Consider the following 19,830-nt stretch of genomic DNA (forward strand, 5'->3'; position numbering starts at 1 on the left):
GTTGCTCAATTCGACAAACTACTGATGAATTATCGAATATTGATGGTTGGATCAATATTCGAGCAACTGAAAGTATTGCTCAATTCAAAGAATTATTTACTGATGCCGTGACCCAATAAAATATTAATCAAAAATATTGGTGAATTACCGAATGTTATTAATTTGGATGTTGATTGCCGAATCAACATAATTTTGTGTTTGAACTTGCTCAGAATGGTGATTCGTGGAGCGTTTATTCGAAACCCTAATTTTTGATCAATCCTTCAACAATTGGTGAATTGCTGAAAATTGGTCATGAGTGAAGAGGGACCGACCACATGTGATGATGAGCGTCCATGTGATTCCCAGTGCTCGAGTGAGCACGCACCAGGGTTCTCAGTTTGAGAGTTAGTGAAAGAACAATGATTAAATGCAGGTTTCATCATTTATTGAAAAATTGTTGGATTCAGCATTAGGTGACAAACCTAGGTATGAGAGATGAGGACCGACCAAGAGAGCATGGGACCGATTCTTGGTGGTCACGGGACCAATTTTTGGTCATTTGAAGGATTCTCCAGTTGGTTGGAGAGAGTTCGGGCCCAGTATGAGCAATTGAAAAAATTAGGTTAGAATTATGAAAACATGTGGGACCGGATTTGTGCAATCCCTAGGAATGACTCTGGTCGGTCATGGAGGCATGCACGTGTTTCCGTGGTGTCCGTGTTTCCATACTGAGAGCTTCAGTATTTTCTGATGCGCGTTCAAGCAACATAGTGAATTTTCAGAAGAGTTTCATCTTGACTGAGAATTCTCGATTTTTGTTGGAATGAGCATGTATGCTCAATTCATCAATATTTTGAAAATATTAAAATAAAAGTGTTTTAATATTTAAAATTTTCGTGAGAGGCTAGCGAGTCGTGCGACTATGTTGCCTTTTGGTTTTTCGTGATTTGAGCAATATTTGAGAAAATATGGAGAAATCATGAATTTTGCTCAAACCCAGGAGTTTCATGAATTGAGGAAAATAATAATTATTCAAGATTAGGGATTGCAAGGTGTGGGACCGACCATGGCTAGGGCATGGCCGGCCGGCTAGGTTGCCCGGTCCCGCACACCTTTCCCTATTTTATTATTTTTCATGAATCCTTGAAGTTATGGAGAATCCACTGGTTTTGTTGAAACGGAGGAGTTTCGTGAGATTAGGGAATAATAATTATAAAAAGCTAAGGATTGTGAGGTGTGGGACCGGCTACGGCTTAGGCATGGCCGGCCGGTTAGGTTGCCCGGTCCCGCACACATCTCCTTATTTTATAATATTATTTCGTGAATCCACCAAGTTATAGAGAATTCACGAGTTTTTCAAAAACAAGGGAAGTTGCTAAAACCAAGGAGTTTTCGTGAGTTCACGAAATAACAAAAAATAAGGAAAATAATGGGAGAGGCACGGACCGACCATGGCTAGGGCTGGTGGGCCCGGCCTTGGGCACCTCTTATTATTTTATTAATATTCATTGTTTTCTCCTGTTTTGCGAAGGATTCCTCATTATTTCATATTTTTGGACACTCGTTCGTGCATCCGGGTGCTCAGTCGTGCATCATTTTCGAGTACACTCGCACCATTTTTGTGGGGCTTACTCAGTGATGGTCCAGATGCCCGGTTGTTGGGTATTTATTACTGATTTATGAAATTCAGTGGAGATAATTCATGAAACTGAGTAATAAGATGAGTAGTTATTTATTATCAATCCATAAAATCAGCAGCGGAATGGACTGTGGATTCAGAATAATAAAATGATAATTTCATCACCATCTCATGGAATCGCAAATTTGACCATAAAATCGGAGTAATGAAATGAACGGTTATATTACCATTCCATGGGATCGGGTGATTCGACCATGAAATCGGAGTAATATCTATTACCATTTCATGAGATCATCCGTGGATTCGATCATGAAATCGGAGTAATAAAATAAGTGGTGATATTACCATTTCATGATATCAGCCATGGATTCGACCATGAAATCGGAGTAATATCTATTACCATTTCATGATATCAGCTGTGGATTCGATCATGAAATCGGAGTAATACATTTATCTATTACCATTTCGATCATGAAAAAGGAGTAATGAGATAAGATAGATTATCTTCTAGGAATTCAGTGGTGAATATGACCTAGAATTTAATCTCTTGTGTATAGTCAGTAAATCAGCGAGTGTTGCTAATGTCCCGAAGACGTTTTGCCCTCTCAACATTTCATGTATGGAGGACCGCCTGAGTCGATACACGGGTCTCTCTACATAGTCAGGAACAGTGAATATCACTGTCCTGAAGACGTTATTGCTCTCAATCTTACGGAGAACCGCCCAATTGTTCTTCTATGTAGAGGATAATTCCTCTATGTAGTCAAGGAACAGTGAGTGTCACCGGCATCCTGAAGGCGTTAAGCTCTCAATCTTACAGAGAACCACCCAATTACGTTGTTCTACATAGAGGCTATGATGAAATGCCCGGTGTCGAACGCTCTGGAGAGGCCTTTCGAGCGACATATGCATCATACTTCGTAAAACACGAATCGTCACATGGATCCCTGAAGCCGTGTCAGAAACATGCAGTACCATGATCTTACGGTTTTGACCTTTGTTGAAAATCCACCATCTACACGGTCTTTATTTTGGACAAAGCATTTCCAGGAATTATGGAAACCGAATCTGGAATATATTGTATATCTTGAGAATATTTTCGGTTTTGAAAATTCCTTGGTCTATAAATATGAAAGTTTGCATTTCGAGCAAACTAATCCTCATACATCAAGAACTATCTCAGTTGTGCTCTACTAGCGAAGCCGCCTATTCGGACAGGAGAGTAACCTAATTAGGCGAAATCTCTTACGTCCGTCAGTTTAAAGTATTCTTTGGGATTGAGAAGCTCTATTAGTACCGTTGGTGGGAAACTAGATAATTGTGGTTTATCTTTTGTTTTAGATTGATTTGAGTGACTAACGGTGGTTGAACTTTGATTGCACCTAGTTTTTTTATTCTTGAGAATCTTCTCTTCTGATATAAGATTCACTCAAACTAGACCGAGTTTCGACGGGGATCTTTAGACTTTTTGTTATATCTAAAGATCTCTTGTGATAACCCATTGTTAACAGACTCCGTTTTGTGCGTGGTTGATCAGAAGAGATTCAAGTTGATTGTGTGCAGGTGTTTATTGAAGATCTAAGAATATTTGAAGACAAAGAAGACTTTGAAGATTTATGATTTGGGATTCATAATCTTTGGTGTGCACAATACTTGTTTCGGTAAAATAGGATCCAACTATAATATGTTTATCCTGGTGGTAGATTAGATTGATTAGTTGTGTAGATCGGCATCAATACAATTCTTTGTGATTAAAAGTATTGATTGCAAAATCTTAATAATTACTTCGGTAGTTGATAATAAGATAGATCTAAGAACCATACGAAGGAGTTTATTGAGATAAACAGAAAATCCTTTGTCGAACTCATATCACTTGGTTGAAAAGAGTTGATACCAAACAGATTTGTTGTTCCTTTACTGTTTGGAATACGAACCAAAGGAATTGTTCCAAGTACGTGACTTATTACAGGTCGGAGGCGTGGGAATACAGACGGAACTAGGTGAACTATAGGTTTAGTTTCTTGGTCTCAACTATACGAAATTGGTTTGATTTTATATAGCGGATTAATCCTGAGAGTATTCAATTCTGGACAAGGTCCCGTGGTTTTTCTGCATTTGCGGTTTCCTCGTTAACAAAATCTTGATGTGTCATTTACTTTTATTTTCCGTAATTATAATTGTTGTTATTATAATTTAAAGTAAATTACACAAACGTTAATTCCTATTTACCTGATAAGCAATCCTATTGTGTTTGGTTAAGTCCGAACCATTTATCAAGTAAACATACTTTGTTGTTGTATTATCTCGATCTCGTATTCATAGAAGATCACTCGAAGTGTGAACCGATTTGTTGTATTGTCTCGACTCAGTCCATAGACAATCACTTTTCGAGAAAGAACTTATCGGTAGAAAAGTTTTAGTTTGTGGTATATTTGGGTACCCTCGTCTTTTCAATTTGTATCAGAGCAGGCAAACACGAAAAGATATAACAATATGTGTTTGGTGCGATCCAACCTATAAGAAATTGAATCCATGTCTGGTTCAGTTAACGTATGTCAAGATAATAAGAATTATATCTCAGGGAAGCTCAATGGAAATTGGTCTCGTAATTCTTTTCGAAAATCAAAGAAAAAGTCTATGACTGATAACTTGATTGCGAATCAGGTTCCTGATCAGAAAAGAATGAATCTGAAACTCAAGAAACATGTTTTGGATCCGAGTCCGATCTCTAGTGAAAAATCTTCTGTTTCCAAGTGTGAAAAGAGATTAAATTCACTAGTCTGCCCAAGTTCTGAATTTCGAAAAGTGTTGGAAAGGTTCTTCAAACATGTTGAAAACTATTTAGAAAAGGGAAAAACCATTGACATCCTGGATGATGTTCTAGAACTTATTGTTTAAATGAATGTAAGGGTTTGTGAAGGAAAGCGTGAAACACTCAGTCTTCAAAATAATCTGACAGATTATGAGGAACAAAAAATGGCTTTATGCAATAAAGTTCATCAACATACTACTGAGTGTGAAGTTCTCAATCAATCGCTAGAACATTCACAAATAAGGAATGAGATCCTAATTGAGAAACTTCTTACAGTTTCACGTCAAGAGGTATATCTGAACGGCTGTTTGAAAAAAAAATATTTCCAACAAGGAATGGATACCTTAAGAGGACATATAGAATGTCTTGAACAAGAGACATTAGAAATTTGTCGAATGGCAAATCTTGATCACACGGGTTCAATCTCAGATAACATTCCATCCTAGGCACATGATATAATCGAAGATATTGCATCTCGCAATTTACCTAGCCAAGAGGATGGGTTCAAAACCCAAGAAACGGAACATGATAATGCTCCTAAGGAAAAGGAGGAAGAATCTCCTCAAAAGGTATTTGATGAGGAAGATCCTCATCCTAATGCTTAAATCACATTAGAATGTGCATCCTTACAATTCCCAATCTTCGGATATAAGGAAGCACATATACCTGGGCTATCAGAATCCTACTAATATCTCTTATTCAACATAGAGAGAATACACGATCTACCTTAAGTATGCTTTTATTATCCTTATGTGTAGAAAGGTTGTCTTACAACAACTCGTGTAAAAAGGATTTGTGTAGTTGTTTGAAGTATCTCTTGATACCGATCTTGAAGATAATCTCTTTTTGGACAATGTTGTGTTAAAGTAACACATTAGATGCGAAATCTTATCAGAATTATTTATTTAAGGCTGATATCTATTTTTTGTATGTGTTAAAGGTATTTCAAGTATATTTACTCAGCGTGTCTGAGAAATTATGCTAAAGGATGTATTCTCAAACCAGATCTCGAGCAAAACTTCTGAAAGCCTTGAGTGGAATGACTTTTAAGGAAACAGTTGATCTTGATGATACCTTCAAGAAATCTGGTTGTGAAAAATATAGAAAATGAAAAGGAAGATGTTACTAATCTCCTTATCCAAAACAGTTTGGATGATAAGATTGATATTATCAATCTATGTCAAGTCCTCCTCAGTACTATTGAAACTCATCATAGACAGGAAGCACTACTAAGAACTGTTATCCGTAACCAAAGAAAACTGATTAAACTTGAAATCGGTAACAGGGAGTATGCTCGGAATATTAATCAAAAGCTTAATGCTTTAGCCTGTGAACATAATCAAGGTACTGTGTGTAGAATCCGAGATATCAGTCGAGATGTTGTTGATGAAGATCCTGAAAAATTTGAGGAAATTGAAGATGATCTTTGAAAAATATGTTGAATGATAGACTCCAATTTGTGATTTCTTTCAATGATTGTAATAAGTCTATTATGAATAAAACTATCTTATTATGAATAAAATTATTTGATTTATAATTTTTCTTATGATAGTTTTTGATTTACATAGCCTGTGCTTGAATGCTTTATGATTGTTGCTATGTATGTTTATGGGATGTTTGATTTCTGTTTTCTAACCTTGATATTCGATCTCATAATATTGTGAACCCTTATGGTTTGGGTGATTTTTTGATTTAGCAGGATTAAGTTTTATCCCATGTTGGTAGGATTTATCAAAGGATCATGAGGGGTTCTGATAGAAATAATATGTGAAAAAGTCACAACATGTTGAATCGGTTTTGGTTTAGCATAAAAGCATATGTGTTTCGGGGTTTTCAACTTTTGCTTGCAATAGTTAAAAACCGGTTTTCAACCTTTCTCTGCTAAAGGTTGGTTGTTGTTATTCTTTTGTTTTGCATAAGGATGACAACATAATGATATTTCGATATCAATTCTCCCTGGAAGAAGTTGAAAACATATTGGAAAATAGGATGCGAAATTTGAAGTAACAATCTTGTTAGTTAATTGTTTTCATGTTTAAGAAAAGCCTAATTTTATTGCATATATTTATTGATTTTGCTTAACAAAATTTTGGTACAATTGATGTTTTATTCCATTATTTGTGTATGGATGTGTGTGTGATTCAATTGGTTCCGGTTAAGAAAAACTATTGTTATCTTGCTTTATTGTGTGGTATCAATTGTTTAGACTTACAAAATTTCTGTGCAATTGCGGTGCTTTAATGTCTATGTTGTTTCAATTGCTTCCGATTGAGGTGAATAATTATGCAAGTTGATTTATTTGGTTTGTATGAATTGTTTATGGATTAACGAAATAAAAGGTTTACGGGATGAATTGTTTAGTCCAATTCGATTCCGGATAAGAGAAACTAAGTTAACTATGATCTTAGTTAGACTTATCAAAGTGGAGGTTCGGTTAATAAAGTCTAATCGAATGCCTTAACAAGAAATGTTAGTTAACTAACCTAGTACTTGTCTTGTTTAAAATTTAAAAGGTCTAAGTTATATGGATAATTAGAACCTGATGAGAAAAATAGAGGTATCTTTATTTTGGTATTATCGAACAAGCGATTTTATTTGTACAATCGGTTTAGAAAAGGAACTAAGGTGCTTAGTTGACTTTGGTTTGCTAAACTATTAGGGAAAATTGTTTCCTTGGTAACATATCAAAAAAATTTACTTTGTAGTTTCGGTTTTGATATTGGTTATCAAAAATGGTGTTTGGAACCCTCGTGCTTAACTCTATAGGTTTGCAAGTCTATTTTGAGATTTGTAAAATCCTTTCGGTTTGTCCTTTATTTTTTCGTTTCTTTGTCATTTTGTGACAAAAAGGGGGAGAAATATATGGAGTAAACAAGTGATATTGGTATTGATTTATATTGATTGGTATCACTAAGGGAAAGGACATTGGTGCTTAAAAGTTTATCTAACGAAAGTGTGAAAGCATAGACTAAGGGGGAGTATCATATCATACAAAGGAATAACAAAGACGTGCGGATTGAAAATCTACCTATCTTAACTTTAGGGGGACTATTAGCTTTGTTATTATAATGTCAACAACGACATTTAAGGATTGAATGTATACAAGTTATTGTGTTGTTGAATTCGGGAATCAAGCGTATGTGTAATGAATTCTTATAATTTGTTTATCCATATGATGTAAGAGTTTTGTCACTAAAATTGACAAAATGGGAGATTGTTAAAGCTTAGCTCGGTTGAACCCACCAAGCGTTGGTATGTTAATTTTGGTTGTCATATTTTAGTGAGCCAAAACTCATTTAAGAGTCGCTTGATTATGTATTAGAGTCAACTTCGTATAGATTAGCTTGAAAGTATTAGGATATGAGATATTACAAGTATTGAGAAGACTTGAAGAAGTGAAGAAGCAAGGACATACAACGACAACATCATATTCCACTTGAGGTTAGTGATATTTGACTTGAACTGTTTCATTCTCTAAACGTATCTTTCAAGTCGTGCATATTAAAAAGAAAACTGTGAAGCATGAACATACTCTAGTTAGACATAGTATTAAGGAATACAATACGAGGTTTATTGCTTACCCATTAAACTTTGTAGATAAGACATCGACATAATCGTTTGAATGCTATTGTGATTATGTATGGGTATAAGGTGAAGATTTCATCCTAGGAAACAATGTTTTACATTTGTTTTAAGGAAGTATATTCATGAACTTGTTTTATGTATCGAAAAAGAAATCTCCAGGCATTATTGGTATTGTTATTCATTGCATATCTTTTGAACTACCAATATGTGTGATTAGTATAACCGCTCATGACTTGTTTATGTTCTTGGTAAAAATATTCACAAAGGCCTGACTTTTGTATTGATATGACTTTTGTTAGTGAAACTGATCTTAAGTAATCACCTGAGATGGTATGATCGATTCTGTGTTATTGGTATGACCGACTCTGGGTAAAGGGGAACTGATCCTAGTAAGATGTGCAACTTATTACAAAGGGGAATCGATCCTTGTATGAGATGCAGCAAGTTTTTAGCAGAAAGGGGAACCGATCCAGTGGACATGTGCAACACGTTTTTAGGCAAAGGGGAACGGATCCTATGGACATGTGCATCATATACAATTTAGATACCATATATATGTGGGGAACCGATCCTAGTACCTAGTCAACCGAATTTTGGTAACTAGTGTGACTATGCACAGTACTCACATGGAGGTAGAACCGAAACTTGTTCTGATAGAATCGTGAAACCCATGATTTGTGATTGAGTGTTCTTGATCAATCACATAGTTCTTGAATGTCAGATGAACCAATTATAAACTTGTTTGGAAGTGTGGCAAATTGGTTTCAAGATTGTAAGTATGAAAGAGGACTTACAAAGTAAGGATGTCGACATACTTTGAACATGTGCAGTTTAGCTTATCTTTAATTGTTCAGAGTTATTCCTTAATAGCTAAAGGAAGAAAATCCCAGATCGAATAAAATAAATTGAGAATCTTTTATTTCAGGTTGTTAATTTTATTTTTGGAAAATTAAAATTAGTAATGTGCATTTACTAGTTGGAGATTTTCCAAGAGATTTTCGGTCATTATTTTGGACAAAGCATTTTCAGGAATTATGGAAACCGAATCTGGAATATATTGCATATCTTGAGAATATTTTTGGTTTTGGAAATTCCTTGGTATCCAAACTTCATTGGTCTATAAATATGAAAGTTTTCATTTCGAGCAAACTAATCCTCATACAGCAAGAACTATCTCAGTTGTGCTGCTACTGGTGAAGCCGCCTATTCGGAGAGGAGAGTAACCTAATTAGGCGAAATCTCTTACGTCCGCTCAGTTTAAAGTCTTCTTTGGGATTGAGAAGCTCTATTAGTACCGTTGGTGGGAAACTAGATGATTGCGATTTATCTTTTGTTTTCGATTGATTTGAGTGACTAACGTTGGTTTAACTTTTATTGCACCTAGTTTGTTTATGCTTGAGAATATTCTCTTCTGATATAAGATTCACTCAAACTAGACTGAGTTTCGACGGGGATCTTTAGACTGTTTGTATATCTAAAGACGTCTTGTGATAATCCATTGTTAACAGACTCCGTTCTGTGCGTGATTGATCACAAGAGATTCAAGTTGATTGTGTGCATGTGTTTATTGAAGATCTAAGAAGATTTGAAGACAAAGAAGACTTTGAAGATTTCTGATTTGGGATTCATAATCTTTGGTGTGCACAATACTTGTTTCGGTAAAAGAGGATCCAACTATAATCGGTTTATCCTTGTGGTAGATTAGATTGATTAGTTGTGTACATCGGTATCAATACAATTCTTTGTGATTAAAAATATTGATTGCAAAATCTTAACAATTACTTCGGTAGTTGATAATAAGATAGATCTAAGAACCTTACGAAGGAGTTTATTGAGATAAACAGAAGATCCTTTGTCGAACTCATATCACTTTGTTGAAAAGAGTTGATACCAAACATATTTGTTGTTCCTTTACTGTTTGGAATACGACCTAAAGGAACTATTCCAAGTACGTGACTTATTACAGGTCGGAGGCGTGGGAATACAGACAGAGCTAGGTAAACTATAGGTTTAGTTTCTTGGTCTCAACTATACGAAGTTGGTTTGATTTTGTATAGCGGCTTAATCCTGAGAGTATTCAATTCTGAACAAGGTCCCGGAGTTTTTCTGCATTTGCGGTTTCCTCGTTAACAAAATCTTGTTGTGTCATTTAATTTTATTTTTTGCAATTATAATTGTTGTTATTATAATTTAAAGTAAATTACACAAACGTTAATTCTTATTTACTTGATAAGCAATCCTTATGTGTTTGGTTAAGTCCGAACCTTTTATCAAGTAAACATACTTCGTTGTTGTATTGTCTCGATCTCGTATGCATAGAAGATCACACGAAGTGTGAACCGATTTATTGTATTGTCTCGACTCAGTCCATAAGCAATCACTTTCGGAGAAAGGACTTATAGGTGGAAAAGTTTTAGTTTGAAGTATATTTGGGTACCCTCGTCTTTTCACAACCAGATTAACATCACAATGTGACCGAAGTGAATGTGAATGTTGATATTGCAGGCATTGGGAAGAATGACAATGTAAATTTTGATCTAACAAAAACAATGCAAATGTTGATGAAAACTTAAATGAGGTAAATGATGATATTCAGAAACAATGCAAATGTTGATCAAACAAACGTTGTGTAAGGTAAAGACATTAAAACAAACTTCGTAAGTTTTTATTTTAATTATTTATATCAGAAACAATTAATGATCTTTTATTAGTTGAATTTGTGCAAATTTATTTTTAAGGGGCAAAAAAAATAAGTTCACTTCGGGGTAAAATTTCTCCAGGAACAGCCCTGCGTTTTGCGTAAGTGGCATGTCATGATTACTGAGAATAAAGTTATGTAGATGAAAATTAATTCTAATTACAATTACAATGTTAATAGGGATTAGAGTTTTATCCCAAAAGATGTATTCTCATCTTTTCCCAAACTACCTGGCATTTAACCATGAGTGTAATTATCCATTTGTCATGTTCAACGGAAGAAATAATGGTCATCGTAATAAACAATGAAAGAATCCGATCTTTGACAGAGCCATAATTTAGACATTGATTCATCAATTCTCACATCAATGGATCTCGAAGCTCCAATTACATGGTTACGCACAAGTAAAAGATGAACAATCAGTCACATTTTATCTAGAACAATAAGTTGTGATCTAAAATATTTCTTGTGATCTAAAGTCGTCTTATATAACCAGTATATTATCTTCTTCTTCTTTTTCTGAGCAAAGAACCAGCATATTATCATGTGGTCAAAATTTTCTAACCTTTGCCCCTGATGCAACTCCGAACCAGAAACAACTGAACACATGTTTATTCACTTATCGTTGGCTATGTCCACTTGGACCAGCCTTTTTAATCACATATCAACAAATCCATCCCATGGTAACAACCAACCGATTACCTTAAATCTCCAAACAACAATTTTAAAAATTCTATAAACACAGGGCAATACCTCTTCTATCACATCGTGTTGTTTTCTACTATGGTCATTATGGATGTCCAGAAATGAACTTGTGTTCAATCCACTCATACAGACATCTTGGAAAGATCATTAGAACAACAACAAGAATTTGAATGGGCGGAAAATATTTCCCCACATGTTCTCCTGGGAGAACCGCCTCCAAGAATCACAACGAACATAACCAGGACGACTACAAGATTTAATTAAAGTAAACACTTATGGGGCAGCTAAAGGCCACCCAGACATGGCAGGAGAAAGATTCATCTATAGAGATTCGAACACGCAAACGATAATGGCTCTTGCACAACATCTAGGAATAACCACAGCGCTCACAACAGATACATAAGCAACCGTGCTAGCAACCAGAACCGCAAATGAAAAAAGTTGGACTAAAGTATTATTTGAGACGGACTCACATAATCTCATGCACTTCATTAAAACTCCAACAGAAGCTCCTTGATATATTTCATAAATGATCGCAGAAATTAAATACCGAATACGTCAATCCCATTTTGTATTATTCAACACAATTATAGGGAAGGAAACCAAGCAGCAGACGGTCTAGCAAACTATGCGGCAGATGGTAGCCAGGGATGAAATTTCTCAGCAACAATATAGGATCAGGTAAACCCGGCTTATATTAACCGAATTCTATTAAGCGATTTTAGGGGAGTCATCGTCCTGCTTTTAATAACAATTTAGTTGTTTTTTTATAATATATGGATGCCTCAAAAAAAATGTGGTCTAAAATTTACTTAGTGACCCATAACTAGTTCATTAACAAAATATTTACCATGTGAAAGAAGTTTTGTATTCTAACCGAGAATATTCAAATGATCCAAAATTTACCTGACGAAATTGGGGTATACCCAGATTAATTGGAGTATACTCATTTTGTTCCCATCCAAGGTAGTGTGTTAAGGGGTGTCTGAAAGATTTTAAAAAACCAAATTACCCTTGCTATCAATACCCTGCCGACTGAAACCTGGTTTTGAAAATTTTCAAAACCAATTCACCCTATGAGATTCATTTGTGATGAAGTCGAAAATCAAAACAAAACTAAGAAAAAATCAAAAATCCAAAATCAAAACAAAACCAAAAAAAAGAAAGAAAAGTGGCTACGGGATTTGAGATTGGGTATGATTTTGTACCCAATCTCAAACCAAGTACAAATTCATACGCGGTTTGATATTGGGTACAACATCATACCCAATCTCAAATCCCGTATGATCCCACATTTTTACAAAAGTCGGCAGGGTGATTTTTTGGTGATCTTGCCGACTAGTATCAGTCGACAGGGTATTCTTTTGTCGACCTTGCCGACTTTTCAACTCTGAAATTAGCATTTACAGGGTCGGTACGGTATTCATCCTTATACCTTGCCGACTATAGTTTAGTCGGCAGGTTATGAAATTAATACCTTGCCGACTAATTATGTATTTGTAACACCTTTCTCTGTATGTCAACAATCCTATAGTCGGCAAGGTATTTTTTGTCGACCTTGCCGACTGTAAGGTAGCCGGCAAGGTAAAAAATCAATAAGATATCGATTAGTGAAACATTTACAACAGTCTCTTGTGTGTCAAAAAATAATAAAGTCGGCATCTTCTTCATTCATCGACCTTGCCGGTCAAAGCTAGTCGGCATTTTCTTCATTTGTCGACCTTGTCGGCCAAGGTTAGTCCGCATTGTCTTCATTCGCCGACCCTGTAGATTTTTCATAGTTTCAGAACTGAAATTGTCGATTTCTTCTTTAATTTTGAGTATGACTTTATACATCAGCTTTGCAATCCCCTTTTAGAAGTGTTTGGGTAGTATGTTTTCATTTCTGTTGTAAAAAAAATTCTCAAAACAAATTTTTTTCATCAAAAATCTTTCCACATGAGTTCAATCAAAAACAAAATTTCATAACTTAAATTCATAAGTTTTAATATACTTAATTAATTCATCTAAACTCAATTAATTAACCTAATCAGAATTTTTAGTGTTAATTAACAAGGGTATATTAGCCATTTAGAAAATACATGGTCAAGGGGTGGCCTGCTTTACTTCTAAATAATCTGGGTTTTGTCTCATTAGGTATACCCCAATTAATCTGGGTACCAATCAAGCCAGGAAAATTTACACTAATTGGAGATTTGATTTAACTTTTTTTCTTAAATTCTCCACCTTAAAGTAGTAGCAAAAATTTGCCTGGCATTTTTAGGGGCGACCCCAAAAGAATTAGGGGCGACACAAAAAGACAAAAAAAGATCACCCAAACCTAAAACAAAGCCACCTCTTATCTCAAATTTTTCGAAATAGCAAATATGCCCTTCATAATCGGTAGTTAAGTCTATAATCAGGAGAAATTTGTTATATAGAGGAGATTCCTTTTTCACATGATCGAGAACAACTAGAATCGATAGTTTCATGATTTTTATTGCCTACCGATTAACAATCGGTAATTTCGTGATGTTCGTTACCTACCGATTGTGGTAGTAACTCCAAATTCAAAACTTTCAAAAACCAATAGGAATTTTAGATTTCTCTATTTTCACAATATGTAGTTTCATGATTTTTATTGCCTACCGACTAACAATCGGTAGTTTCGTGATGTTCGTTACCTACCGATTGTGGTAGTAGCCCCAAATTCAATTTTTTCAAAAACCAATGGAATTTTGGATTTCTCTATTTTCACAATCGGTAGTTTCATGATGTCTATTGCCTACCGATTGTACAATCGGTAGTTGCATTATGTTCATTATCTACCGATTATGGTAGTAGCCCCAAATTCAAATTTTTCAAAAACCAATGGAATTTTGGATTTCTCTATTTTGACAATCGGTAGTTTCATGGTGTTTATTGCCTACCGATTGACAATCGGTAGTTTCATGGTGTTTAATGCCTACCGATTGACAATCGGTAGTTTCGTGATGTTCGTTACCTACCGAATGTGATAGTAGCCCCAAATTTAACTATTTCAAAACAAAGCTAGAAGAAAAGAACATAGTCACGATCCGTAGATAATTTTTTTCTTTCTAAACTACCGATTATTAAGGGACATACAAATATTTTAAACCTATATTCTTTTTTTGTGTCGCCTCTGATTCTTTTGGGTCGTCCCTAACGACGCCCGGAAAATTTGGCCAACATTTTACCTATAGATACAAGTTTTCTCCGACTGTTTTCACACAGATTAGTATCGACTATCGAATTAAGTACATTTTGTTTGGCATAAAATGAATTCTTATTTTGGGAAATAATAAAACCAATCAAACGATTACAAGAGCCGTACCTTACCTTAGACACGACAAGAAATTAATTAACACTTTGGCATGACTAGGCACCAAGTAAAACACAGAAGTTATTTTCCCCCGATGGTGATGGTGACACTCCATCATAGCCGTCGTGTCTCTGATCGGTCACATTCTTACCATTGAGTAAATTAACCCGCAGGTGAAAAAATTGAAGCTGTGTAAAGAGCGGGAGGAAAACGACTCAGTTCCCAAAACAAAGTAATGAGTACCGTTAAGTTAAGCTGTCTACTGTGTCAAGTAAAGTCTAGACTCTAGCCTTGACTTTACACACACCTCCTCTCTCTCTCTCTGCTTTCTCTCACTCTCTAGAGAAATTTGTTGAAACCCTTTGTTATATTCTGAGGAGGAGTTCCACCACCGAGTAAGTTCTTTCCCTGTGTCTTGTGATTGTTTTCTTCAATTACTTAGTTTATCGGTTTGATTTGCTTGTGTGACCATTTTATAAATGCTCTGTTTTAGGATTTGATATATGGGTTTGTGGTTTTGTAAAGGGTTAAGTTGAAATTATGTTTCTGATCATTTTGGGTTTCTTATGTAATACCTAGATTTTGTTGTTTCTCTGTACAAAATTTGATCTTTTAGCTTCTTTGTCATTTCTATTTTTGGCTTTTGTATGCATTGAATTATTGGAATCTGGGTTTAGGGTTTATACTTGTAATTTATTATGTATCAAATTATTATTGAATTTGGGTCTTATTGTTTTGGACTGAAATTGGGATTTTTAGAGTTTGTTCTGTTATTGTGGATTTGAAAGTTATGCGCATCACTAACAGCAAGGAGTTGATGTTTATTGTTTGGCAGAAATAAGCTCGAATGAGGAATTAATATTCAGTAACATATAGTTCGTAGATGTAGCGCTTTCTGCCGAATTAATATTCACAGTTTAGATTCAGGTAAATTAGCAATGATGAAGCCTCTACCAATGGTACAAGAACAGACACCACCAAGGTCCTGTGATTTTCTTAAGTTTTGGACTGCTTGTCCTTCTTGTAAACTAAGGCATCTGTATCCTTTACACATTATGGGCATACCAATTAAGTGTACTAGAGAAAGTTGTAAGGCAGATTTTTTTACTTATGGTGACATTGCTCAGGAAACACAGTCAGAAAAATACGCGGTTTCACCAAAGAAAGAGGACCAGAGTCACAGTCGTCAAAATGTTGCTCTAGCAAGTAATGCGAAGATCTTGTCCTCTTGTAAGGGAGAAGTTGAGACAGGAGTGACTGTTGAGGTTGGTGGAAATTTCAAAGGGGGAGAAGGTGTGAGTAAGTGCACGGAAAGTATAAAAGGAAGAAAAAGGTTCCGAGAACTTGAACAAGAAGGAAGCTCCAGTGATGTTGAAGAAATTCTACCAACAGAATTGGCAAATTCTATGGGACGTAAGAAAAAAGGAAAGCAAGTTGTTGATGCTGCTGATGGACTTGAAGGTGCCAAGGGGACTGATTCGAGATGTTGTCTTAAAAGCAAGCTTGAGCAAGATATGAAAGGTATAAAAGAAAGAAAATGCTTTCGAGAACTTGAACAAGAAGGAAGCTCCAGTGATGTCGAAGAAATTTTACCCACGGAATTTGCAAAATCTAAGGAATGTAAGAAGAAAGGAAAGCAAGTTGTTTCAGCTGATGATGGACTAGAAGGTGCTAATGGGATTGATTCGAGATGTTGTCTTGATAGCAAGCTTTATCAGGACATCACTGAGGTTGCTGAAACAGATTTCTATGACTTCGACAGGAGTAAGAGAGAAGAGTGTTTTGCAGCTGATCAGATGTGGGCTCTATACGATGAAGCTGATTCCATGCCTTAGATACTATGCTTGGATCAATAAGGTTTACTCACCTGGTTTCAAGGTACAATTCACCTGGTTAAATTACTCCACCTTTAATGGCCAAGATGGGATTCGGTGGAATGGGAATGGACTGCCAGTTGCTTGTGTAAATTTCGTATACGGTGAGACTGTAGACACTACGGCTATTGATATATTCTCTCACAGGATTGAGTGGGCAAAACGTACCAAGAAGGCTCTTACAATATATATCCTAGAAAAGGTGAAACTTGGGCTCTTTTCAAGGATTGGAATGTTAAATGGGATTCTGATCCAGCCAACCATAGGAAGTACAACTATGAATATGTTGAAGTTCTTTCAGATTATCAAAAGAAATCAGGTGCTAAAGTTGCATATTTGTCTAAGATTGAAGGATATGTAAGTCTGTTCAAGACAAGCAACGATCTAATGGCTTCTTTCCGCGTACCACCCAAAGAACTTCTCAGATTTTCACATAGGGTTCCGTCATATAAAATGATTGGTAAAGAAGGAGAAGACATTCCTAAAGTCTCTTTCGAACTTGATCCTGCTTCCCTTTCTGGTATCATCGAACGGACTTCCAATCCCGGAAATCTAGAAGCCAGGGTAGAGGCAAATGTTGCTAAAGTGACTGTTTCTTCTAAAGCTCCAGCAGAGGAGATACTCCATAAACAAAAGAAGAGAAACAAGACTGAAGAGAGGAACACTACGGACAGTGAAGGGAATTCAAAATGTAGTAACAGGTCTCAAAGGTTAGCAAATGTTAATAAGAAGACTCGGACTGTGGAAACCTCTACTTGTCTTTTGGATAAGAATAAGAAGACCACTGTTGTCTCGGACAAGCAGAAAAGTTGTGATGACTCCATTTTTGTTCGAGAAAGTGTATTTACATGTCATGCTGCTTCTGACAGTAAGGAGATGGGTCCAGATGGTATGAATACTAGTCCCTCTTCACTTGCTCATTTGGAGGCAAACACGGTATTTTATGACTTTGACAATGACCGTTCCTGTGACAAGTTCAAGACTGGTCAGATATGGGCTCTGTATTGCGACTTGGATGACTTGCCCAAGTACTATGGTATGATGAAGAATGTTCAATTGTTCCCTGTTTTCAAGCTGGATATTCAGTGGCTTAAATCTTGCAATCCACCAAAAGGCGTTGTCCCATTGGCTGACAGGAGTATGCCCCTATGTTGTGGAACATTTAATGTTACATGTGAAAATGAAGTCTATGAGGATTTGAGTTATTTTTCTCATCAGTTAAGTTGCGTAACAGCTGGAAATGATTTGTACAATATTTATCCAAGCAAAGGGGAAGTATGGGCATTATACAAGAACTTCAGCTCTGAGTGGAGATATTCTGATTTGAAGTATTGTGGGTATTACATAGTTGAAGTCATAAAGGTTATCGATGATTGTTGGTTTTGCAAAATGTTACTGGTCATAAAACCGTATTTCAAGCTAAAAAAGAAGTGGGAGAATTTCTTTTCATAAGTATACCCTGGACCGACTTGTGTAGATTCTCTCATCAGATTCCGTCTTTTAAGTTGGCAGAAGCAAAATATGGCAATCTATATGGCTGCTGGGCGCTCGATCCTAAATCAATGCCTGTTTATGTATATTCCAACTGAAGTGTGGGTTGGTGTAGGTTTCGTCCAGGGTTCAGTCCAACACATGGACTGAAGAATCATCCTGAAAGGACACAACCTTTTTTGCATCTGAAATCGGTAACTACGGAAAAAACTTATCTTCTCTACTAAAAGACACTAATGAGCTTTCATCGGTGACATTTAAGGTACCTTCATTCCAGAATGGACGGTACTATGATCTTGTTTTTTTTGTTTTGTTTTATTATCTGTGGATCTTTGTAGAGTCGTGTCCTCACTGGACAATCATTTCATGAAGCTATCTATACTCATGCTTATACATATGTAGGTTAACACATTTCGTACTGTCATATGTATGAAGTGCTTTTGTGATGTATCTGAACTCACTTCATCTAATGTAAACAAAAGGCAATGATATTAGTTACGTGGGTACACAGGACTGGTTATTGTTTGATCTTGTCTGTGAACTGCTAGTCATCTTTTCTTAGTGAAATTTAGCTCTACAGATAGCACATTGGAACCAAAATTTGCGTTTGGGGGGAGTCATGGAAATGGTATCTGTTACATGGAGCAACATCGTAAGGTGAGCTCTTCTACCTGTCGATAATGTATTAGTCTCTCTCCCTCTCTCAGTTGTTGGACGTATGATTGTCCGACGTTATTGCAACATATCATTAGATAACTTAAACTCAATCCATATGTCGAGATATCAGCATTTCACAGTTTAGATGGAAGCATACAACCTTACTAACTTTACTTGCTTCAAAACCAAAAAAAAATACTAGTACAACCTTACTTAAAGGACAATGTATGTAGACTAGACTCCCGCAATTACATATCTGACATACACACTTACCTTAGCACTAACAGGAAGAAACCTATGATAATTTTCCATATGAAAACTTGGATTCTTGGAATCACGCTTAGATCCGATATCAGACCTGTATATTTTGAATTCTACTGACCTTTCTAACAACACTAACTCCATTGTTGTTTACTGTGTTCACCGGACATTCGTAGACTGATTTTACAATTAAGGGTCCCTATCTTGTTTAAAGGCCAAACAAATTGATCAACTTGGGAGTTTTACACTTCAAGTCAAGAAAGTTGAGAACAGACCAAGGGGTGCAAGAATGAAAGCTTGCAAGGACTTCATTTGTGGTCTGGTGATTTGACTTTCCAGAATGCTCCCTCAAAGTAGTATCACTGTTCGTGGTCACACTGCAACTTTAGGATTCCAGAAGAGTTGTCAGCGAGATTACAAATGTTTTTAGCATATTTGAATGCAGTTGAGACAAGAAGGGTCCTCCAGGAACGAACTAAAACATTTCAAGGGTTTCGGACCATCTTCCCAACTAGGTCAGGCGCACTACGGCGCAAATGATAAGTATGCCCGCACTGAACACTGCTCTGGCTGTCTATGCCAACTGCAGTTATCCCTTATCATTTGCGTGGCATTAGATTAAAAAGAACCTAGAACTCTGACTACCACGTGCCACAACCCACATGGTCCTTCCTTTTCAACCACATATGTTTAGGCGGGAAGACCGTGGGTTTTGACAACTGTTTGGCGGGATTTCATTAAAACATTTATATTTAGGCGGGACAAATCCGTAACAAAGAACAGCCAACAACTCAGTAGAGTGAG

General features: G+C 36.1%; 1 protein-coding gene across 2 annotated transcripts; it reads left to right on the forward strand.

Annotated features, from left to right (window-relative positions):
* The first annotated feature begins 15,070 nt into the window (after positions 1-15,070).
* Positions 15,071-18,606, forward strand: LOC113321622. 2 transcript variants are annotated; one of them, XM_026569522.1, is made up of 2 exons: positions 15,071-15,138; positions 15,579-18,606. In XM_026569522.1, the coding sequence occupies exon 2, from the start codon at positions 17,005-17,007 to the stop codon at positions 18,067-18,069; it is 1,065 nt and encodes a 354-aa protein (XP_026425307.1). In that variant the 5' UTR covers positions 15,071-15,138; positions 15,579-17,004; the 3' UTR covers positions 18,070-18,606. Both variants share the same exon structure in this region, with proteins under 2 accessions (XP_026425307.1, XP_026425308.1).
* Positions 18,607-19,830: the final 1,224 nt, after the last annotated feature.

Source organism: Papaver somniferum, chromosome 11 (genome assembly GCF_003573695.1).
Source record: "Papaver somniferum cultivar HN1 chromosome 11, ASM357369v1, whole genome shotgun sequence".
In the NCBI taxonomy this organism is placed as follows: Eukaryota; Viridiplantae; Streptophyta; class Magnoliopsida; order Ranunculales; family Papaveraceae; genus Papaver; species Papaver somniferum.

What these genes read in the sequence shown, in the direction of transcription:
- LOC113321622 (XM_026569522.1), top strand. Translation starts at nt 17,005, where the DNA reads ATGGCTTCTTTCCGCGTACCACCCAAAGAACTTCTCAGATTTTCACAT.